This window comes from Rhamphochromis sp. 'chilingali' (genome assembly GCF_963969265.1).
Source record: "Rhamphochromis sp. 'chilingali' genome assembly, chromosome: 12".
Classification (NCBI taxonomy): domain Eukaryota; kingdom Metazoa; phylum Chordata; class Actinopteri; order Cichliformes; family Cichlidae; genus Rhamphochromis; species Rhamphochromis sp. 'chilingali'.
In genome coordinates, this window is record NC_137939.1 from 102,724 (window position 1) to 121,358 (window position 18,635).

An 18,635-nucleotide genomic window follows, 5' to 3' on the forward strand; every position below is an offset into this window, starting at 1 on the left:
CTTCAAATCACCTCCCAGTACAGTAGTTTTGATGACAACCCATCTTAAGCAATGATTGAGAATCCAGAAGTCTTGGGTGTAGATAAAGGCTGTATCACATTTACTCATCTACTCGCTGTGCATGCAGCATAAACATTAGCTCAGCACAGTTAAATGGTTGTTCTTATGTAACAAAATAGTCCCCATGACACTGACGGGATATGAGTGTTGTGAAAAGTCACCATCTGACCTTTGCTCTGGATTTCATCCTCTGCTGGCCAACTTTTTCTCCAATCAATCAATTCAAATTATATAAAGTGTCCTAAAATGGGGAGAAGACTTAAAGAAATTTACAACCAGGCAAGTGAATGGTATAAAATAATAATGTTTATCAAAGACCATGCCGGGCTTCTTCACATCTAAACAAGGCCTTCTGGTGAGTTTTGTTGTTTTGGAGATGTTGGCATTTTTTTTAATCCATACAGAAAAATGTAATCCTTAAAATGAAAATCTCCAAACAACAATCTATGAAGTGTTTACTCATTGGACAGGCTTTCAAAACACAACATTGGAATAACTGTTTAATGAAACCTGCTTTTTCAAATCTGCTGTTTCCACAGTTAATGTTTCCTTTTTGTAGAGCATTTAAAGAAAGAAACTGTGCCTACTTCTTTTTATAACCAAGTCCATTAAAAACTATGAAAACAATCTGTGGGCCAACTAGAGCTGAGTTTATGGAGACAGAAACACAGAAGAAGACAGCAAGGTAACTAAATAGACATCTTTTTGTCTTCCACACTCAGACAAATAATCAAACTAACTAACATCCCTGCTTTCGAGTACAAACTCTATGGTTGGTCAAGATGCAATACGTCTTACAACATGCTGCTGATTTTATTTATCGTTTCATCAGAAAAGACACTGCAAACTGCTCAGATTCAAATAATTTATTTTACCCAGAAAAACAAAAATATTTAAAAATAACAAACAAAAAAAGTTAAAGAGAATTCTTTGTATTTCCTCTCACAGTATGAAAATCACAGATTTAATATTGCATACATCTACTGCATACATCACCTAAACATCCAGAGCAGCACAGGTGGTGTCACGGTAAAAAGCAATGTGATCTATCTGCTATTCACACTGTGTGTGTTGGTGCAAAGAAGCAAACTGTGCACAGTGAAACACTGTGTGGCATAAATATACTTGAAAAAAAATATTGACATCGGCATTACTTTCCTTAGCATTTTAGATAAGCGGAATATAAACATTTAACAAATGGGGTTTAACCAATGTGAAGTGTCTGTTAACAACCATAGCTCCTCTTGTGCAAGCCCACAGTGCATAAACATAAGCAGGATGATGCATGAACAGATAATGAATAAAAACACAATTTATTCTCAGATGAGAAATTAGAATTTCTGACAGATTATACAGGTTAATACTGAACACTTAAAATGTCCTGATATCTGCTACATTTTAGTGCGCTATAACCATGTCGCAATGTTTATATAAGGTTTATAAAGTGCTGCCACAAAGTATCCCAAAGGTCAACTGAGCAGAATTTATCATCATAACAGAAGTTGCTACAGTCTAGTTTCCATCCAAACACTGCACACATTTGAACACATTTCAGAAAATCATTAAGCTAAAAGCAAACTTCTATGCATATCTGTTTCCATATGTATGTGTGACTGCATGAAGGTGGATACTTGAGTATAAGTAGCTGATGATGTTAAATTTATTGCCGGGTGTTATCACAACCACTGCAGAACAACAGTGTGCAAATTATATATTACAAAAGATCACCAGCAAAATTAGTAGCACTGCCAAAGAATGCAGAAAAAATGAAATTATATTTACATTTGTTTCATATATTAATTTAACTAATGCTCCTCCTCGCCATTAGTTCTCACATACATACTGTATGCTTCTATCTGACATGCTTCATGCACGATTAGTGTATAAAAAGCTAGTTTCAATTGCACTTTGCCACATTTCACTGTTATCAATACACACATATTTTTTTGAACTTTAAAAGTATTTTTTCTTCTTTTTTTCTGAACTTACACCTCAGATTTTATATCCAAAATGGTCAAAAAATGCAGGTGGATGGAAATATCTTTAAGTCTTTTGACTTACTCATACAATGATTGTCGATAAATCAAAGATGCATGGATTACCATGTTAGCAGATGACAGCCTTCAGACAAAGATTTTGAGAGTTGTCAACATCAATCTGCAAAAATCTACAAGGAGAGTCTGTTGTGCAGGTGAGGTCGGACCGAGTCCATTAAACAGACTATTCTGTCCTGTCTCTGCAAACTGCTGGAAATCAGGTCCCATTTGGAGGAACACAGTTAAACAGTCAGAGGCTACACTTTAATTTATCGCTGCAAATATGCTGAGACATGGTGCTTTACATCGGCAGTGCAATGGTCATGAGAGTCTGTGTACTTGAGATGCAACCTTTCTAGAGTTCATGAAGTCTTTTCAAGATCGCAGGCACTGATTATCACATAAAACTGAACTGAAGAGCTGGAATTAAACCCAGTTTTTCAGCACACTAAAGTTTCTAATACGCTTCGTATTACACCATTTCCTTTTTTGTTTGTCGTTGTCCAACAACCCTGTCCACCTCGCCTCTCAGCTGCTCCAAATCGTCCTCTGAGCTGTGCCGCACCCCCCTTGAGAAAATCTTGCGACGTGACTGGGAGCTAAGGTCCAGCAGATCAAAGGAATCGGAGGAGAAGAGGCTATCCTCGCTCACAACACTAGAGGGGCGGCTATGACGGCCCTCAGCATCCCCTGCAGTCTGGAGGAGATGCTGCAGAGCCTCTGGGAATATCGCAGGAGTTGGAGAGGGAGAAGACTGGTGGTTGTCAGGAAGATCCAGGCTGCGAGAAAACTTTCCATTACGTTTCAAAATACCCTTACGTCTTCTTACTGCTTCTGTGCGCATTGTGGGACTGTCTTCAACTCCAGGGAGACATGTTTGTTGTTTGTGGGAACAGGACTGACCTGCATTACTGTCTGTACTTCCTACACCTGAGCCCCTTCTGTCTGATGAGGAACCATAACCTGACTCCCCACCATACAAGTTCTTTAGTATCCCTTTCTTGGGCATTTTGGACGACGGCTGACTGAATGTAGTTGGAGACAGAAGGCTGGTTGATAGGACGTCAACATACGCATGAGTAAGACTGTGTGTTCGACAGGGCTGCGGTGCAGTGTTACAGAGCTGAGAGGGGGCGTTATCCCTGGGAGGGGTGTGAAAGACTGAATCTAAACTTCTCTGGTGTTTCAGAATACCTTTGGGCTTTTTTCTTTCAAAAGTGGAACTGGAGGAAATCACCACGGAAGAAGCAGTTGCTAAACAAACGTCACTGCAAGCTCCCTGTGCAGTCTGGGGAATCGCATTCTCCTTGCGAGACTTCCTAAGACTCGATATTCCACCGCGCACCCTTGCACCTCCCCCACATTCGTGCTTTAGAGGTAAGCTGAAGTAAAAGGGGTTGGAAGCGTGTTGAGGAAGACCGGAAGAGTCTGAGGACAGGCAGTCTGCATCCACCGTCAAACTGCTAGCAGCAGCAACCTGATTCTGCCAGTCGATGTAGCGAGCCAGCAGCGGGGAGGGGCACTCTTGGTGTGGAAATGAAGGGCAGTCACACACACTCTCTTCATATCCCCAGTTCACCCACCAGTGGTTAGCCACGTCCTCTATCGTGGCTCTCTCATCCACACGCACTGTCAGCAACCAGCTGATGAGAGCACAGGCGTCTGGAGGGGACAGAGTCAACAGTTATTTATGGCCACTACGCTGACAAACCAGATCCCATTTGACAGCTTTAAAAATATATATAAAAAATAAAGTTATGAAGCTTTACCAGAGGGGGGGTTGGGTCTGCGATAGCGACCTTGGCTGATCTGCTCTGTGAGTTTTGTGTGACTGGCACCATCGAATGGCATGCTGCTGTAAACAAGGGCATACAGCAACACCCCCAGTGCCCAGCAGTCCACCTAAGACACAAACACATACAGAATGAAATATTATATTATTTTAAAGCATATTCATGAACAAAAGAAGATGTACTGTGGTTTAAAGCTACACTAATCCAGAAGATATGAATTTTACACTGCTAAATTAGTGTAATTTAGCATTGCACTAATATAAATAACAATGTTGGATTCATGAAAGACACAAAATGCAGCAGAACCAGCGACATCATAATTTTTTTACATTTTAAAGAGCTTTTTTTCATGCCAGCATCTGGTGCGTACAATACCCACAATGCAAGTTGTTAGAATTAGCTAATGTACTAGAAAGCTGTTGTTTTAAAAGAAAACCAGCCACATGTGGTGACATTAAATGATGATGTAATCTCACCAAAAGCAGCCCTCCAGTCTTGCAGTAAACAAAACTGATTATTCTGTGAACATTTTAAAACAACCTAACATCCATAATGCTGGGAATTAACAGCATGTTGACCAACCTCTGGTCCCTGGTATGGGAGCCCTTTCACGATCTCTGGGGCAGCGTAGAGCGGACTTCCACAGTAGGTTTGCAGCAGCGTGCCCTTGTGGAAATTATTTGAGAGGCCAAAATCAGCCAGCTGCAAAAAAGAAAGAATGCAAATTAACATATTTTGTTAATAATTATTTTTATTTCTTCCTACTGCTGACACTATTCAAAGCTTTCACAGCTGCTGGATGTGTCTGCGCTCATTTTCTGTGTCAAGTAAACACAAGAGGTTCATGTGACACTGTGAATCATAGATGGCGTAACTGTCACATTACAAGACAACAGATCTCAGTCCAGATGTCTCTCCACAAACTCAAAACACTGATATCTCAAACTTTATGTCACAGTGAACTAATCAGTTCACACTGAATCCTGCACTGAGTTTCATTCACTTTAGCACTCGGCCTCACGCAATCTAAATTCCTTTTCAGTGACTATGTACGGAAAGCTTTTAGTCATGTGGGAAAGAAAATACACAATAACTCAAAAGCAATTCCTTTTAAAGGAGCCAAAAATACTGCAGGTATGCTGAGCTTTTGCCAGAGTAAGTGTGAGCGAGGAAAAGGGGAGCGGGCCAAAAGCATCAGGCTGCTTACGCCCACGTAATGGAACAATCACTCACTCGAGGCTCCGAAAGCCATACGCAGACATACTGTGTCTCTCCTCTATCTGCGAAGATTATAAACATGCATGCTGGCTCACTATCAGCCCTCGTGGTGTTAAAAATATTCACAATGACAGGTTCACTTCCATGGTAGAGAGATACGGGGAAACAAAGACCTCATTGAAGAAGACAACACTGTAAATGCAAGCCAGCTCACTGTTCATATATATCCAGTGGCAATTAGCACATTTCTTTGGACTCCCATATGTTTGCATGCATTCAGTCTATAGTGAGACAGTTCTTCATGAAGCTGGAAGAGTGAATGAATGACTACCAAATGCTTACGAAAACAAAGTCAAACACAAAGTTACACTCTACAGACTAATATTCTACTTTAAACCTGACATGACCTAACATTTCACATATCTGCCTCTCTCTGCCCCATACAGATGCCATTAAGCAGCTATTGTGCAGACATAACAACGCATTGCACAGAGCCTCGGTGATTTCCTGCAGCAGATGCCGAGAAAGGCCGGTGCGGTGAACCTCCGGTGATGTGGTTGGCAGCGAATGAAGACCCGCAGAGAAGTCTGCACATAGCGTTTTCTTTTGACAGACAGAGCACACATACGTAAACCCCCTGACTGGCATGAATCCTCAAGATTGTCGCTAAATTCCCGGCATTCCCTGCTGACCATGCACAGCTCTGATATAGGGAGAACAATGCCCAAATAAGGCAAGAAATATTCCCTGGGTTCTTTTGTAAGGCCTTACATTGTGTTTTTTCACATTCACTGTCCATTGCTCAACAACACATTGAAATTCCTCTGGGTAGAAAATGCTCCAACATATATCCTGAAAGTACACTGTGTTTGCATTTTATGTTGGAGGCGGCAAAACAATCCACGTAGCATGGATCAGATGATAATGGGAAGGGGTTAGGGTTAGGGGAACAATATGAGGGAGGTCTGGAATGGTGTGAAAACCATCACAGGCCACAACACCAAGAAAAGCACAGTGGGGGGGACTGTGGAGAAGGCAAACGAACTCAACAACTTCTTCAACAGGTTTGACCAGCCCACAACCCCCCCACCCTCACCTTTACTACAGAGTCCTCTCCCCACTCTCCTACCTCCCTCGCTTCCCCCCCCCCTTCCTACACCATGACACCCCCTCCTCCAATCCCTCTCTCAGCAGCAAGACATCTCCCCCCCTCCCCTCCTCCCAAACATCTCCCAGTGTCACAGTGGATCAGGTCAGGAGACAACTGAGGAAGCTTCGCCCCAGGAAGGCAGCAGGCCCAGACAAGGTGTGTCCTAGGATGCTAAAGGCATGTGCTGCTGAACTTGGGGAGCCGCTACAACGAGTCTTCAATCTCAGTCTGCGACTGGGGAGAGTGCCCGCCCTATGGAAGATATCCTGCATCGTCCCGGTCCCCAAAAGGAACCGGCCCAATGAGCTGAATGACTTCCGACCGGTGGCACTGACGTCACATCTTATGAAGACTCTAGAGCGGCTCTTCCTCAACCTCCTCCGACCACAGGTACAACATGCCCAGGACCCACTACAGTTTGCATACAAGGCGGGTGTCGGAGTGGAGGATGCCATCCTGTACCTCCTGCATAGAGCCCACTCATACCTGGATGGGGGAAAAGGCACGGTCAGGATCCTGTTTCTTGACTTTTCCAGTGCCTTTAATACCATCCGGCCCTGTATGCTTCAGGAAAAACTGAACAGGATGGAGGTGGACCCCTGCCTGGTCGCTTGGATCTCCGACTACCTCACCGACAGGCCACAGTACGTCAGGCTGAAGGACATCACGTCTGACACAGTGGTCAGCAGCACAGGAGCACCACAGGGAACTGTGCTGTCCCCTCTTCTCCTCACCCTGTACACCTCTGACTTCTGCTACAACTCTGAATTATGCCATATTCAGAAGTTTGCAGATGACACGGCCATCATGGGGTGTATCTGGGATGATCAGGAAGAGGAGTACAGAAGTCTGGTGAGGAACTTTGTCGCATGGAGTCACACAAACCACCTGCAACTCAACACCTCAAAGACCAAGGAACTGGTTGTGGACTTCGGGAGGTCCAGAGAAGGTCCACTGCCGGTTCAGATAGAGGGGGAGGAGGTGGAGGTGGTCAACAAGTACAAGTACCTCGGGCTGTGGGTGGACAATAAACTGGACTGGTCATGCAACACAGAGCACCTGTATAAAAAAGCCCAAAGCCGACTGTACTTCCTCAGGAGGCTGAGGTCTTTTAACATCTGCAGGAAGCTCCTGAGGATGTTTTACCAGTCGGTGGTTGCTGGAGTACTTTTCTATGCTGTGGTGTGCTGGGGGAGCAGCACAGCAAAGAAGGACTCATGCAGGCTGGAGAAACTGATCAGGAGGGCTAGCTCTGTGGTCGGCGTGAAGCTGGACACTCTGGTGACAGTGGCAGAGAAAAGGACATTAAAGAAACTGATGGACATTATGAACAATGCTGGGCATCCTCTGCACACGGCCATTAACAACCAGAAGAGTCTGTTCAGTGACAGGTTGCTTCTCCCCAAGACAAGAACTAACAGACTTAAAAACTCCTTTGTCCCACACGCCATCAAACTGTTTAACTCCTCTCTGGAGGGGAGAGGGAGCGGAGACAGGAGGACAAAGGAGGGGGGAACAACTAAGTTGTAGTGCCTCTTCACCTCACTGTGCAATACCTTTTGTGCAATACTTTTGTAAATGGTCAATGGTGCAAATAGACCTCAATACTTGAAATGTGCAATTCACTTGTATTTTTATTTTTTATTCCTATTTATCCCCTTCGTATATTTTATTTTTATTTGTCTCTGTATTTATATGTGTGTGTGTGTGTGTGTGTGTGTATATATATATATATATATATATATATATATATATATATATATATATATATATAATAAAACATTCTGTAACTGTAACTTCTGTCGGTGCTGTGCTTTTGGAAACAGAATTTCCCAGAGGAACCCACCCGAGGGATTAATAAAGTTCTATCTTATCTTATCTCATTAAATGCTAAGGAAATGTGGCAAGATGGCTCAGTTAGTGCACAATATTTTCTTAGGATCCTACCTTTACATTCAAATCTTGGTCCAAAAGAATGTTCTCCAGCTTGAGGTCTCGATGCACAACCCCGTTCTGCAAGACAGGAGAAACACACTTGAGGTCCTGCTCTTGGAGAGTCTGAAGGAAGATCATCAGACTGTTTAATTATTCTCAAGCATGAGAAGGTGCTCTGTTTTTTCATCGGATGACGGTTTGAGTCGCCGACTGGCATTAAGCACAAGTGTGCAAGGAAAAGGCAGATGACTCAAAATCTACACTATTTGTAGCAAAATAAATTGCATATGTAGTACCTCATTAGGTGTGGTCACCCAGGAAATCATGTGACACTTTAAACATTCCTGTCAGTTCGTCTTAAACAAACTTTATTTCATTTATTAAATTCTCTTCTTATGTGAAGGAAATGGCCAATGACCTCAGACAGTGCTTTGTGTGCTACATGTAACTGCACTATGTGTGTATGTGTGCAAGCACGGCAGACACACGTATGGTTAGATGTGGTTTATCAGGTCGTTTACAGGCATTTTACTATCGTTTAAAATGCCTGTGAACAGAGCAGTGAATGGCCCTCGATTATTTCCATTTTTCTCGTGAAGTCTTGCTCGTCTTTCCATGTGCACCGCATACCTCTGAGGCACATTCAATAATTCATTCACGCTGGAACATTCATGTCTATTTTGGGACAATATTCAAGGGCACGAGGAGCCCAAATTCCATCACCCTGCACACCACAGAGACGCAGAAGCTGAATGATAAGTTTAACGTGAGCAGATTCACACAGAGTCCAAACTGCCAAAATAAGAAAAGCAAAACAACTGCCTTTTTTTCCCCATGTCCAGCTCAGCTGACAGTCAGGCAGATATCCTAAGTTCCACTGTAATGCACTTCTGTTTAAACAGGACTTAATAGGGGTTTGGAGCGTGATGTCACGGGGGTGGGCGTGGAAAGGATTTTGGCCCGATCCGCCATTTTGGGGGTCTAAGTAAGGAGCGAAAGCATAGCCATGGTTCGTACTTGCTGTGCGGTCGGCTGCAATGTTCGATCTTACGACCGGCACGGGAATAAGTTTGGATTGTCTTTTTATGCTTTCCCAACCTGGAAGCAACATGAAGGAGCTCATGTATCAGATATTACCAAACGAAGGCGTCTAGCCTGGATAGCAGCCGTGAGACGAGCTGATATCAAGTTCTGTTACGTCTCCAGATATCAGTTGGTGTGCTCAAGACATTTTCATTCCGGTAAGTTCTAAATATGTTCACATCACACTTTATAGCTGAATAATATCATCGTTGGTGGTCTCAGAAGTTATAGAAATTGCGATCAAACATAGAATGGAGTGACTTGATTGGTTGATGTAAAGACAATAAATGAAATGAGACAGGAAGGACACAAATTGGCGTTAATAATTTACCCGATTATCAATGTGTTAACTTGCATGTACTTTACAATTATGGGCATATAATATGATAACGATATTTTAGCAGTTAAATGATAAATGTGTAACATTAATTATGGTGGGGGGTGGAAAATGGCTATTTCACTCGGTGCACTCCAGCTGACTTACTTTGACGACGTACTCAGAGTTTGGCGGCTTGAAAATAGCCAAATCTTGCACCCAGCCATTTGTAAATTGGATGTGCGCCTCCAGTGACTTGTAATTACGAAACTGGTTCGCTGTGTAAGCGCTTACTCCACAAACAAGATACGTGAAGATATCGGGGTAGGACAGTGGCGGTAAGTCGTCTGGGTCTTTACTCCACTGCCGTATTTCAAATGGGTCCAGATTTGCGATGCACTCTATTTTTTTTCAAGTACCGCTGCTTCGCCTCTGGACGCAATCGGTCTCTATACCGTCCGTTTTCTTTTGAGCTGCTTTTAAGCATGTTTCTTGTCGTCGTCGTTCCAACACAGTGTGTTTGTTTTGATTCGTAGACCCCGAAAATGGAGCTGCGCTCCCACAATGCATTGCGGCGTGACGTCAACTCCAAAGCCCTATAAGTCCTCGATAATTCCTGCTTTCTGGCCTGATTTTATGTACACAACAATAAATCAGAGAAACAAAGAAGTGTTTGTTTCTATGCCAAGGCTTACAATAATGTTGAAGGAGGCTCATTTAGCGTTTGTTAAATGTGTCAGTGTGTGACTGTAAAGAACAATCGAGCCTTATAATGCGCTCTTAACCCAAAGAGATCTGAAAACTCAAGTCAAGTTTTTCTGCAGTAATAGGATTAGGATTTATTGGTTTAAGCGGTACAGTATTTGCATGTGTGCACACGTGCCTGTGTGCAATTTGCTAACTTGTAATGTATTCCTGTTGGGCACCTGCAGAACACATGTGGGTAGGTTGTTTGGTGTGTATAAACCTTATGGCAGTAGTGGACAGCAGATGTAATCTGTCTGAAGATGCTGCGGGCTTCTGTTTCTGGCAGTCGCCTCCTCTCCTGTATGTAATCATACAGCTCTCCTCTGCTGGCGTACTCCATCACAATCACAATCTTATCCCGGCTCTCAAACACTGTCAACACAGGAAAACAGAAACCTTTAATGCTGTTTTGGCTGTGTAGGTTTTCAACTCCCGTGTAATCCGTGTATGCAAATGCTTATTGATTTCAATAAATCTTCATAGAAACAGAAATATCTGCAGTTTCTGTCATTTGTACAACTTTAAAAGAGTCTCACCTGATGAATGGCTACCAATCGAAATGATATACTTAAGTATAGTGACAGGTGTGGGGCTAACTGGAATTTTTTATCTTATTGATGACTATAACATCCTCCTCATTTGTTCTATTGAACAACAATACCCATCCAACAATAAATGGGAGACCTTTAGTGAATAAGGGTAAAAATCTTCTGTTTTTATTGTTAAGTAACACTACAAGATGATGAAACAAGATACCAAAGACCATCTCTCAAGGCTGTTTTAGAAGTTTTACAATTCTTTTCCATCATATTGTTTCATTTCTGGGTGCTGTAGCTTTTAGCAAATCATTTTTGGGGAGATTCCTTCTTGCTGCAGTGAGTATTTTGGTGGTTTAGCCTGAATTGACCCAGAGTGGTATTTGTAGTAGTTTTGGGATATTTTTCCCCAAATTAGTGCATCAGTGATATGATTTTAAGTTAAGTATTTAACAACAATGCAAGTTTATGGAACGGAGTAAGAAGACATGTGTACGATTCTTTGTACAAATAGGAAATACTTAGTTGGGTCGTGTCATTGTTGGTTTTGGGCTTCAAATAGGATTTGTGAGCATTACCAGCGTTATCCCTTAGCCCCTGGCATTGTTAAACAACACTGCTGTAAATGCTGCTGTGTGTGTTGTGGAACTTAATATCTTTCAACTAACGTTCTTTAAAATATTGACTGCCTAAACGCTAGCTGGATACCAAACTATGAAATTGTCTGATTACGTGGGAAGGTGTGTCAGTGTCATCTTACCCTCATGGAAGCGTATGATGTTGGGGTGACTGAGTGAAGATGTGATCTCAATCTCTCTCTGGATGTGAATTCTGTCCAGGTCGTCGGTGATGCGCTCCTTGCGGATTGACTTGATCGCCACCTTGGAAGGAAGACAAAGTTTAGAGGATGTTATACAAAAAAGGTTGTGTCCAAATTTCATACACCATGTGTTAAATCTAGTGACTGAGTAATAAAACTTGAGCCAGTAGATTTAATTTCCATAAATTCCTCAGAAAACACACAAATTTAACCATTTTCTGCTTTACCTCCATCAAAGCCACAAATAAATAAACAGTTCATGCATCATCTGCACAGCCAAACATGGAAACAAAGGCATACTGTACATACTGTTGATGCTTAAAAACACACACGCTCATACACTAATAAAATCTCTGGGTATTAGACATGATTATGTGGGTTTAAAGGCTGCATGGTGAGAGCAGATCTCGTGATGTGAGATGTTCAGAGGCAGAAGGTTGACAGCTGCAGTGTTCACACTCTGCTTCTTTAATCCCATACACCAGTGCAACCCGAAGCTTCTGAACACACACACGCAGGCCTGCAATAAAAACATGCATCCTAAAACAAACCTATAAAACTGGTTGGATAGAATAAGTGTCACATAATCAACACTTTACAAAGACGAGACAAGTGCATGCAGGCAGACAACGAGGCATCGGAGTGTGCCTAAAATACACAAAGGACAACAGAGACGTGGAATATAACAAGTAGCTGAAGCCATGGGACTAATTTGTGAGGCTGATATTTAAACATGGGACGAAACATGCGCTGTATAATTTTGCATGTCCCTGTGGGTGAGCTCCCACAGGTCAAAACTCGAGTTTTCTCAGCTGGCGGGGGGAAAAAAATGTCTCCGAAAAACTGGAAGAGACACAGTTCGCACGCTCCATCAACCATGATAGTTATGCAACACAACACGAACACCATCCAGGGAACCCCTGAGACTGAAGTGACCTTCTGATTTATGAGGTCATCAGCTGAAGGGCAGATATTAAAAAGTTGGGGAGGCAGATTCTGATGCTCACTAAAGAGCCATTTATGACCCAAATACTTAAAGCAATGTGAGGAAGAGAAGGGGAGACTGTAAAATCAGTTACTGGGATGATTTAGTGCAATATAACAGATAAAAGTTATGGATTAGACACATCAAGATATAGACTGGGAGTCAAAAAATTCTACTGCCGTCTCAGCTCTAATTTACTACCAAGACTTTGAAGTGACACATGACACAGGGAATACAGACCCTCTGGGTATGGTTCAGGGCAAAGTGAGCATTTTATCTGACTGATTTCAAGGGGCCATGTGTGAGTAGAGGAAGCTGTGGTTGTTTGTGCGATCTCACCCTTATGCCTGCAAATATCCTGCAGATGCATCACGCAGAGATATGACCTCTAAAGTATCCTTCTCACCAACAACATCTCATCGTTTCCTCTAAAAACTGCAACCATGCAAACTGCAACAATGTGTAGGAAACACAACGCAGCATGTGGGAGTCATTCAGGCGTTCTCTGACATCATCACGGCCTATATTATGATGGCATGGCAATTTTAGATGTGCAAAGGGATGTACTAGCTTTCCCATCCCCTTCTTGTTTTCCTGCTGACTCCAGTCTTGACTTATTGCAGGTGTGTTTGTCTGTATGAAGTCATCATGGGGGTTGGGGTGTGCACCAACTTCCTTCCTACCCTGCTATTCTCACAAACACACAAATGTATCCCAGGAGCCTGAGCATCACTAAAGGTCCCTGCTGCATCTGTGAACGATTTAGCGGCAGAATTATACAGGCTTCCTGCCAGAGTGACCCTTGACCTCCAATCATCTACACACAGCCTTAAGCCGTCCCTTTCCTTAACCAGGAATTGCAGAACTGATGGGAAACTGGGCAAAGACATATACATTAAATGCAAGAAAGGAAACAAGAATTTTTTTCTGATGGCATTATCTGATTGCTTCAATTCCTTTTTTTTTCTTTCTTGCCTACGATATTTAAGCTTTAAAAACAAGTGAGGCTCCAAACCAGGGTAAGTGACCACAGAATACTTAGCTTGCATAACCAAGGCTGGTTATTCATCTTTCCTTTTGCTTTACCCTGTGCATTCATGAGGATGACTTACATTCCTTTCTTGCAGCGTCACAGGAAAACCACTTAGACACTTTACAGGAACAAGTCTCAAGTGAGCTCCTTAATATAAAATCACTCATAGTGCCTTCTCTTCCTGCTCTTCTTCCTGCTTTCCTCTCCCATCTCCCCAAGCTCACAAAACAGCCCGCTAGCCTTGTTTCCAAAAATAATGCCTGTTTTGTTTCAAAGAATCCTTGGTATGTGCCTGCTAATGGCTCAAGGAATTCAGCTTTTCCCCCTTGTCCTACCAAACCCACTCACCCTGCACGCGCACACACACACACACACACACACACACACACACACACACACACACACACACACACACATACACACACACACACTCTACATGGCCTTGTTCATCTCTCTGTATCCTACCAGCAGTCTCTTATACATGCTTCACTACATGTTAAGATATAGAATAGAATTGAATTGTACACAACAGAAAACAAGTTGCAAAGTGCTTGAAAGTCGTGCAAAGAAATGACCTGGTATGAATAGAGTCCGTGTGTGAGTGGCATGAGTGATGAGGGTAACTCAGGCCATGGCTCAGATTAGTGAGGTGATTGGGCAGGGGTGGGGTGTGGGGAGAAAGTGTTTTTTGACAGTCTGAATGTCCCAGGGGAAGAAGGTGTTTTTGAGTCTGAAGGTGTGGGACCTGATTGACCTGAGGCGCCAACCAGAAGGCAGCAGGTCATACAGGTGGTGGGCGCGGTGCAAAGGGTCGCCTGTGATGGCCCTGGTTTTCCTGAGATAGGAGGATCTGGCGATGGCTTCCAAGGGTGGTAGAGGGCAGTGACTGATGTTTTAGGTGATGTTAATTACGCTCTGCACAGGCTTCGTGTTCTCTGTTGTGGCCCCTGCGTAGCAAACACCCAGGAAGTAGAAGAGCACACTCTCCAATGAGGAGCTGTAGAAGGCCACTTCTGGTCCAGGTTATTCTTCCTCAGGACACAGAGGAAATGAAGCTGCTGTTGGGCTTTCTTTACCAGGGTGTTGTGGCTCCAGGTGAGATCCATGGAGATGTGGGTGATTCTACAGATTCCACCCATTCTTAATTTATAATGAGTGGGGAGTAGACCTATCTTTGCCTCATGAAGTCCATTATGAGTTCTTTTGTTTTAAGGGAGTTAAGCTTCAGGTTATTTTCTGAGCACCGTCAGGACATCATTGGCATACGTGTCGATGTCATTAGTTGGCTGGGTTGGTGTGCAGTCATAGGTGTACAATAGAGGGCTGAGAATGATTTGCTCTGTAAGCAAACTGGTGGGGGTTGAGGGAAGGGGGGTAGGCAGTCTCTGATATACTGAGACATTTTCTAGTTGGTGAGGGCTACGACGTCTCCACACCTGGCGGGGGTTACTATCAGTGAGGAGATCTGGCAATCACAGTTGAAGGAGCCAGACAAATTGTGAGAAACTCACTCTAATCAGGATCATCTTTTTTGTCGCAATCAGATTATGGAACTGTGTTTATTTACTAAAATAAACCAGAAAGGAAACTGATGAGGCCCCGTCCTCTCAGATCACAGCACAGAGGGAGGGATTAAGGTCTGACCAGACATAAACCCACGATTATTCAAACTAATCTGGCACCACATTCTGTTTTAACCTAGATATTCAGATTGTGAAGTTAAATAGAAACTTGTTATGGTATTATGTCTTGCTCTCTGTGTGTGTGTGCTTAAGTCTGGGTTTTTAGGGGTCAGACTCTAGTTGGAGCAGACCTATTGTAGTGATTTTATCCCCTTTTTCAATTGCTGAGTGAGTCAGACCAAAGGCATCTCAAGCTGGCAGCACAAGAAATGGGTTCAGGATCAACGCATATCCTACCACACGCAGAGCGCCCCCCACGAAGTTCTTTCCACCTTCAAATTAATATTTAATTACCACTGAGCAACACTGTGGCAAGTGCAGCACGCAAGCACAGACGCATGAAGACACAGGCGAAAAGTAAAAGCATGGGAATCACATTACACTTTTTATAGGCTTTTTACAGGGTCAGCAGACGAGGTTAGGAGGTCAGATCAATTTCAGAAACTGATAATTTATCGTTTCCTTTCACCACATTTCGCCCTTTGTTTAGGAAATAACGAGTCCTTCAGCCACACAGCTCCGAAAAGCTTGAGGCAGTATACTATGATGGGTTATGGTGACCATCTTACCGTCTTCAGGCTCGCTCTCTCCACCGCTTTCTTCACTTTGCCGTAGGTGCCTTTCCCCAGAGTCTCCATCACCTCATAACGGTGCTTTAAGTTGTGCTTGTGCTGATGCTTTTTTACTTCAATGGACGCTGTGGCTGTGGATGCCTGGCCCAGCGCCTCCACGCCTACTTTCATGTTTCTCTGTCGCTTCTCCGCGTTGCAGGCACGGCGGCTGTCCATTCTCGGTGACTGCTCGCCGCCATGCTGGCTGCTGGACGCCGCGTCCTGCAGGCAGCCCAGCTCGGAGCGTCCGCTAGTGTTCATTGCGTCTCTGCTGTCCGCCTCACGTCTGCCCATCCTCTCTGCGCACTTTGCGCACCTGTCAGGAGCAGCTTTCCTCGGGACCGGATCCCCAAATCAATTTGAGTTTTGATAAAAAGCAGCTGGAGCTCTTTTTAATGATCGGGTTGTCCATATAGAGTCTCACACGTTTAAAGGAGGCTTCTGTAATGGTCTGAAAATTAAGAAATGCCCCAAAGCCGTCTGATCTATCGGCCCAGCTGTTGTTTTCTACTACCACTCTCAGTCTCAGGAACACAGCAACAGGAGCGACGGGAACCACACGCTCCGAGGCGAGGGGTGGAGCCTCCACAAGGCAACATCCCCGAGCGTCACACTCGTTTGGGATTAATTTGGGTTTTTCCAGCGAATACTTGACCTACCCAGCGGCAGAAACACGGGGGAAGAAGGCATGCGGGGAATGTCCTGCGGGTCAGATTTACCCTAAATCCATCACTTCAATCAGACATTTGTGGTGATGCTGTGCCATGCGGCGAGCTTCGAAGACTCTGAGGAAGTTGGCAGAGACTTTGCAGTCAAAGAAAAGGGATTTTATTCTTTTATTTAAAACGTACATTTTAAACAGTAAAACAAAGAAACAAAAAAAACTGTTATAGATAACGAGTAACCTCGGTTAAACGTCATGAAATAAGACAGCAGAAGCAAAGGACAGTGAGAGATACATGCTCTGTGGCTGTGTTGTGTGCAGAGTACAACTAACAAGTTAAGGATGGTTTAGCTGTCAGCAGTTGTTAAACCAGTATCTGCACTATATCTGCCAAATTTCCCTAGCAGAACTTAACACCAGGTAATGTGTGGCCCTTAATTTAAAACGCAGCCAGAGAGAGTGAAGCAGCAGCAGCAGCAGGTCCCACTCCAGCTTATGTGATACAAGGTGAGTTTAAAAAAGTGGAAACTACAAGTTATTCCAAATAATCATTAGTGTCAGTAGCAGTTTCAGCTGAAAGGACTGAGCTTTATCATATGCTGGACGAGGAGTTCACAGCTACAAGATATTTTGAGGAAAGCAATGTGTTTGAAACTGAAGATATAGCATTTTAAAATACCACAGTGGCTCTGCTGCTTTATTAAAAGAAACGCTTTTGTTAGTTCTAATGAAACCGCATCAGGCAGGACACCAGCATAACTGTGAGCTCTCTAGTAGATGTTTCCGTGCATGACTAAATCACCCAGAATATCTGCAAGACCATTAGACTGCAGTACATGACGTCTCTGGCTTTTGTGGTTGGTAACATCAAAAGAACACTAACAGAAAGTGGGCTTAAAAGTAGGACAAGGGTTAAAATGAGGTTTACTGTTCTTTGTGGATTTTTGGAAATTGTTAAACTTATTCATCCTCGACTGACTCCTTCGTTGGGTTACCCACCACAAGCATATTATACTGGTTCAAATACTTCTTTCTCATTTGTTTCTCTACTGTTGTTAAAATTTGATGACATATAAAGTCATATTTTTGGAGCTTTGTGCAAACTTTTGACTTAATCACAGCAACATTTGTAATGACAGTTACATACTGGAATTCAGTGCATGCAGCATACAATAAGGCAATGCCAAAGAAACAGTTTTAAACTTGTGGTTGAAGGTTGGAGATCAAAAGACATGCTGCTGAGGCATGAGCATGCATCTCTGAAACATCAGTGACATTTTTGCATGAAAACAACATTTCAGTTGAATGCAAAAGTTTAAACAACGAAATGCTTAAATAAATATATTTCAAGTGTAAGCCAGAAGAATGTGGCCACATGTTGAACATGCTGGCTTTTTTCCTTGTTGTAGTGTTGAGAATAGATTTGTGATGAGATCACAATCCATTGTTTCCACTGCAAACAAATAGATGTGAGTGAACAGTGACATCTAGTGGTCAGTTTTAAAATAATCTTTATAATTAATTTAATAAATGAAAATTCTCTAATTCATAAGTTTCCTTGATTACACATTTTTAAATGAATATTATATTTGGTATTCTGCATCACCTTCAAAGCCCAGCCACAGCAGTCAAACGGTGTACGCTTGGAGTTTGTCCCTGTTGCTATCCTCTCTTTCATAAGTGATAAATGGGATTAAAAAGGTAACATTATGCACATTAATTTAAAGGCAGCTAAGTTACACAGTGTAAGATATATGCACTGGGGGAGTCTCCTGGGATTCAACAGTTACTTAGTAACTTCAACAGTAACAGTAACTTAGTAAACAGCACTCAATCATTGAGATACTGAAGTTAATGAAGAATAAATGTCAATAAAACATGAATTTCATGTTTCTTTGTTTGAAGACCTAAAAATTAGATTTAGCTTGAAATTTAAAACTGAAATAAATACTTGCACTTTCCAATA

The 18,635-nt window shown here is 42.8% G+C and overlaps 1 protein-coding gene across 1 annotated transcript; it reads right to left on the minus strand.

Moving 5' to 3' along the window:
- Nucleotides 1–942: 942 nt before the first annotated feature.
- On the minus strand, nucleotides 943–17,491 carry LOC308406899 (NUAK family SNF1-like kinase 1). The gene is made up of 7 exons (XM_080898199.1): nucleotides 15,964–17,491; nucleotides 11,635–11,755; nucleotides 10,559–10,710; nucleotides 8,205–8,270; nucleotides 4,472–4,591; nucleotides 3,866–3,998; nucleotides 943–3,758 (listed from the first exon to the last, which is right to left on the minus strand). The coding sequence occupies exons 1-7, from the start codon at nucleotides 16,297–16,299 to the stop codon at nucleotides 2,569–2,571; spliced, it is 2,118 nt and encodes a 705-aa protein (XP_080754325.1). The 5' UTR covers nucleotides 16,300–17,491; the 3' UTR covers nucleotides 943–2,568.
- Nucleotides 17,492–18,635: the final 1,144 nt, after the last annotated feature.

Excerpts from the sequence above, each read along its gene's own strand:
- LOC308406899 (XM_080898199.1), bottom strand. The coding sequence starts at position 16,299 with ATGGGCAGACGTGAGGCGGACAGCAGAGACGCAATGAACACTAGCGGA. Across the intron at positions 8,271-10,558 it reads CTGTCCACTACTGCCATAAG|AACGGGGTTGTGCATCGAGA; the intron begins GTTTATACACAC and ends CCTGTCTTGCAG. Across the intron at positions 4,592-8,204 it reads ACCAAGATTTGAATGTAAAG|CTGGCTGATTTTGGCCTCTC; the intron begins GTAGGATCCTAA and ends TCTTTTTTGCAG.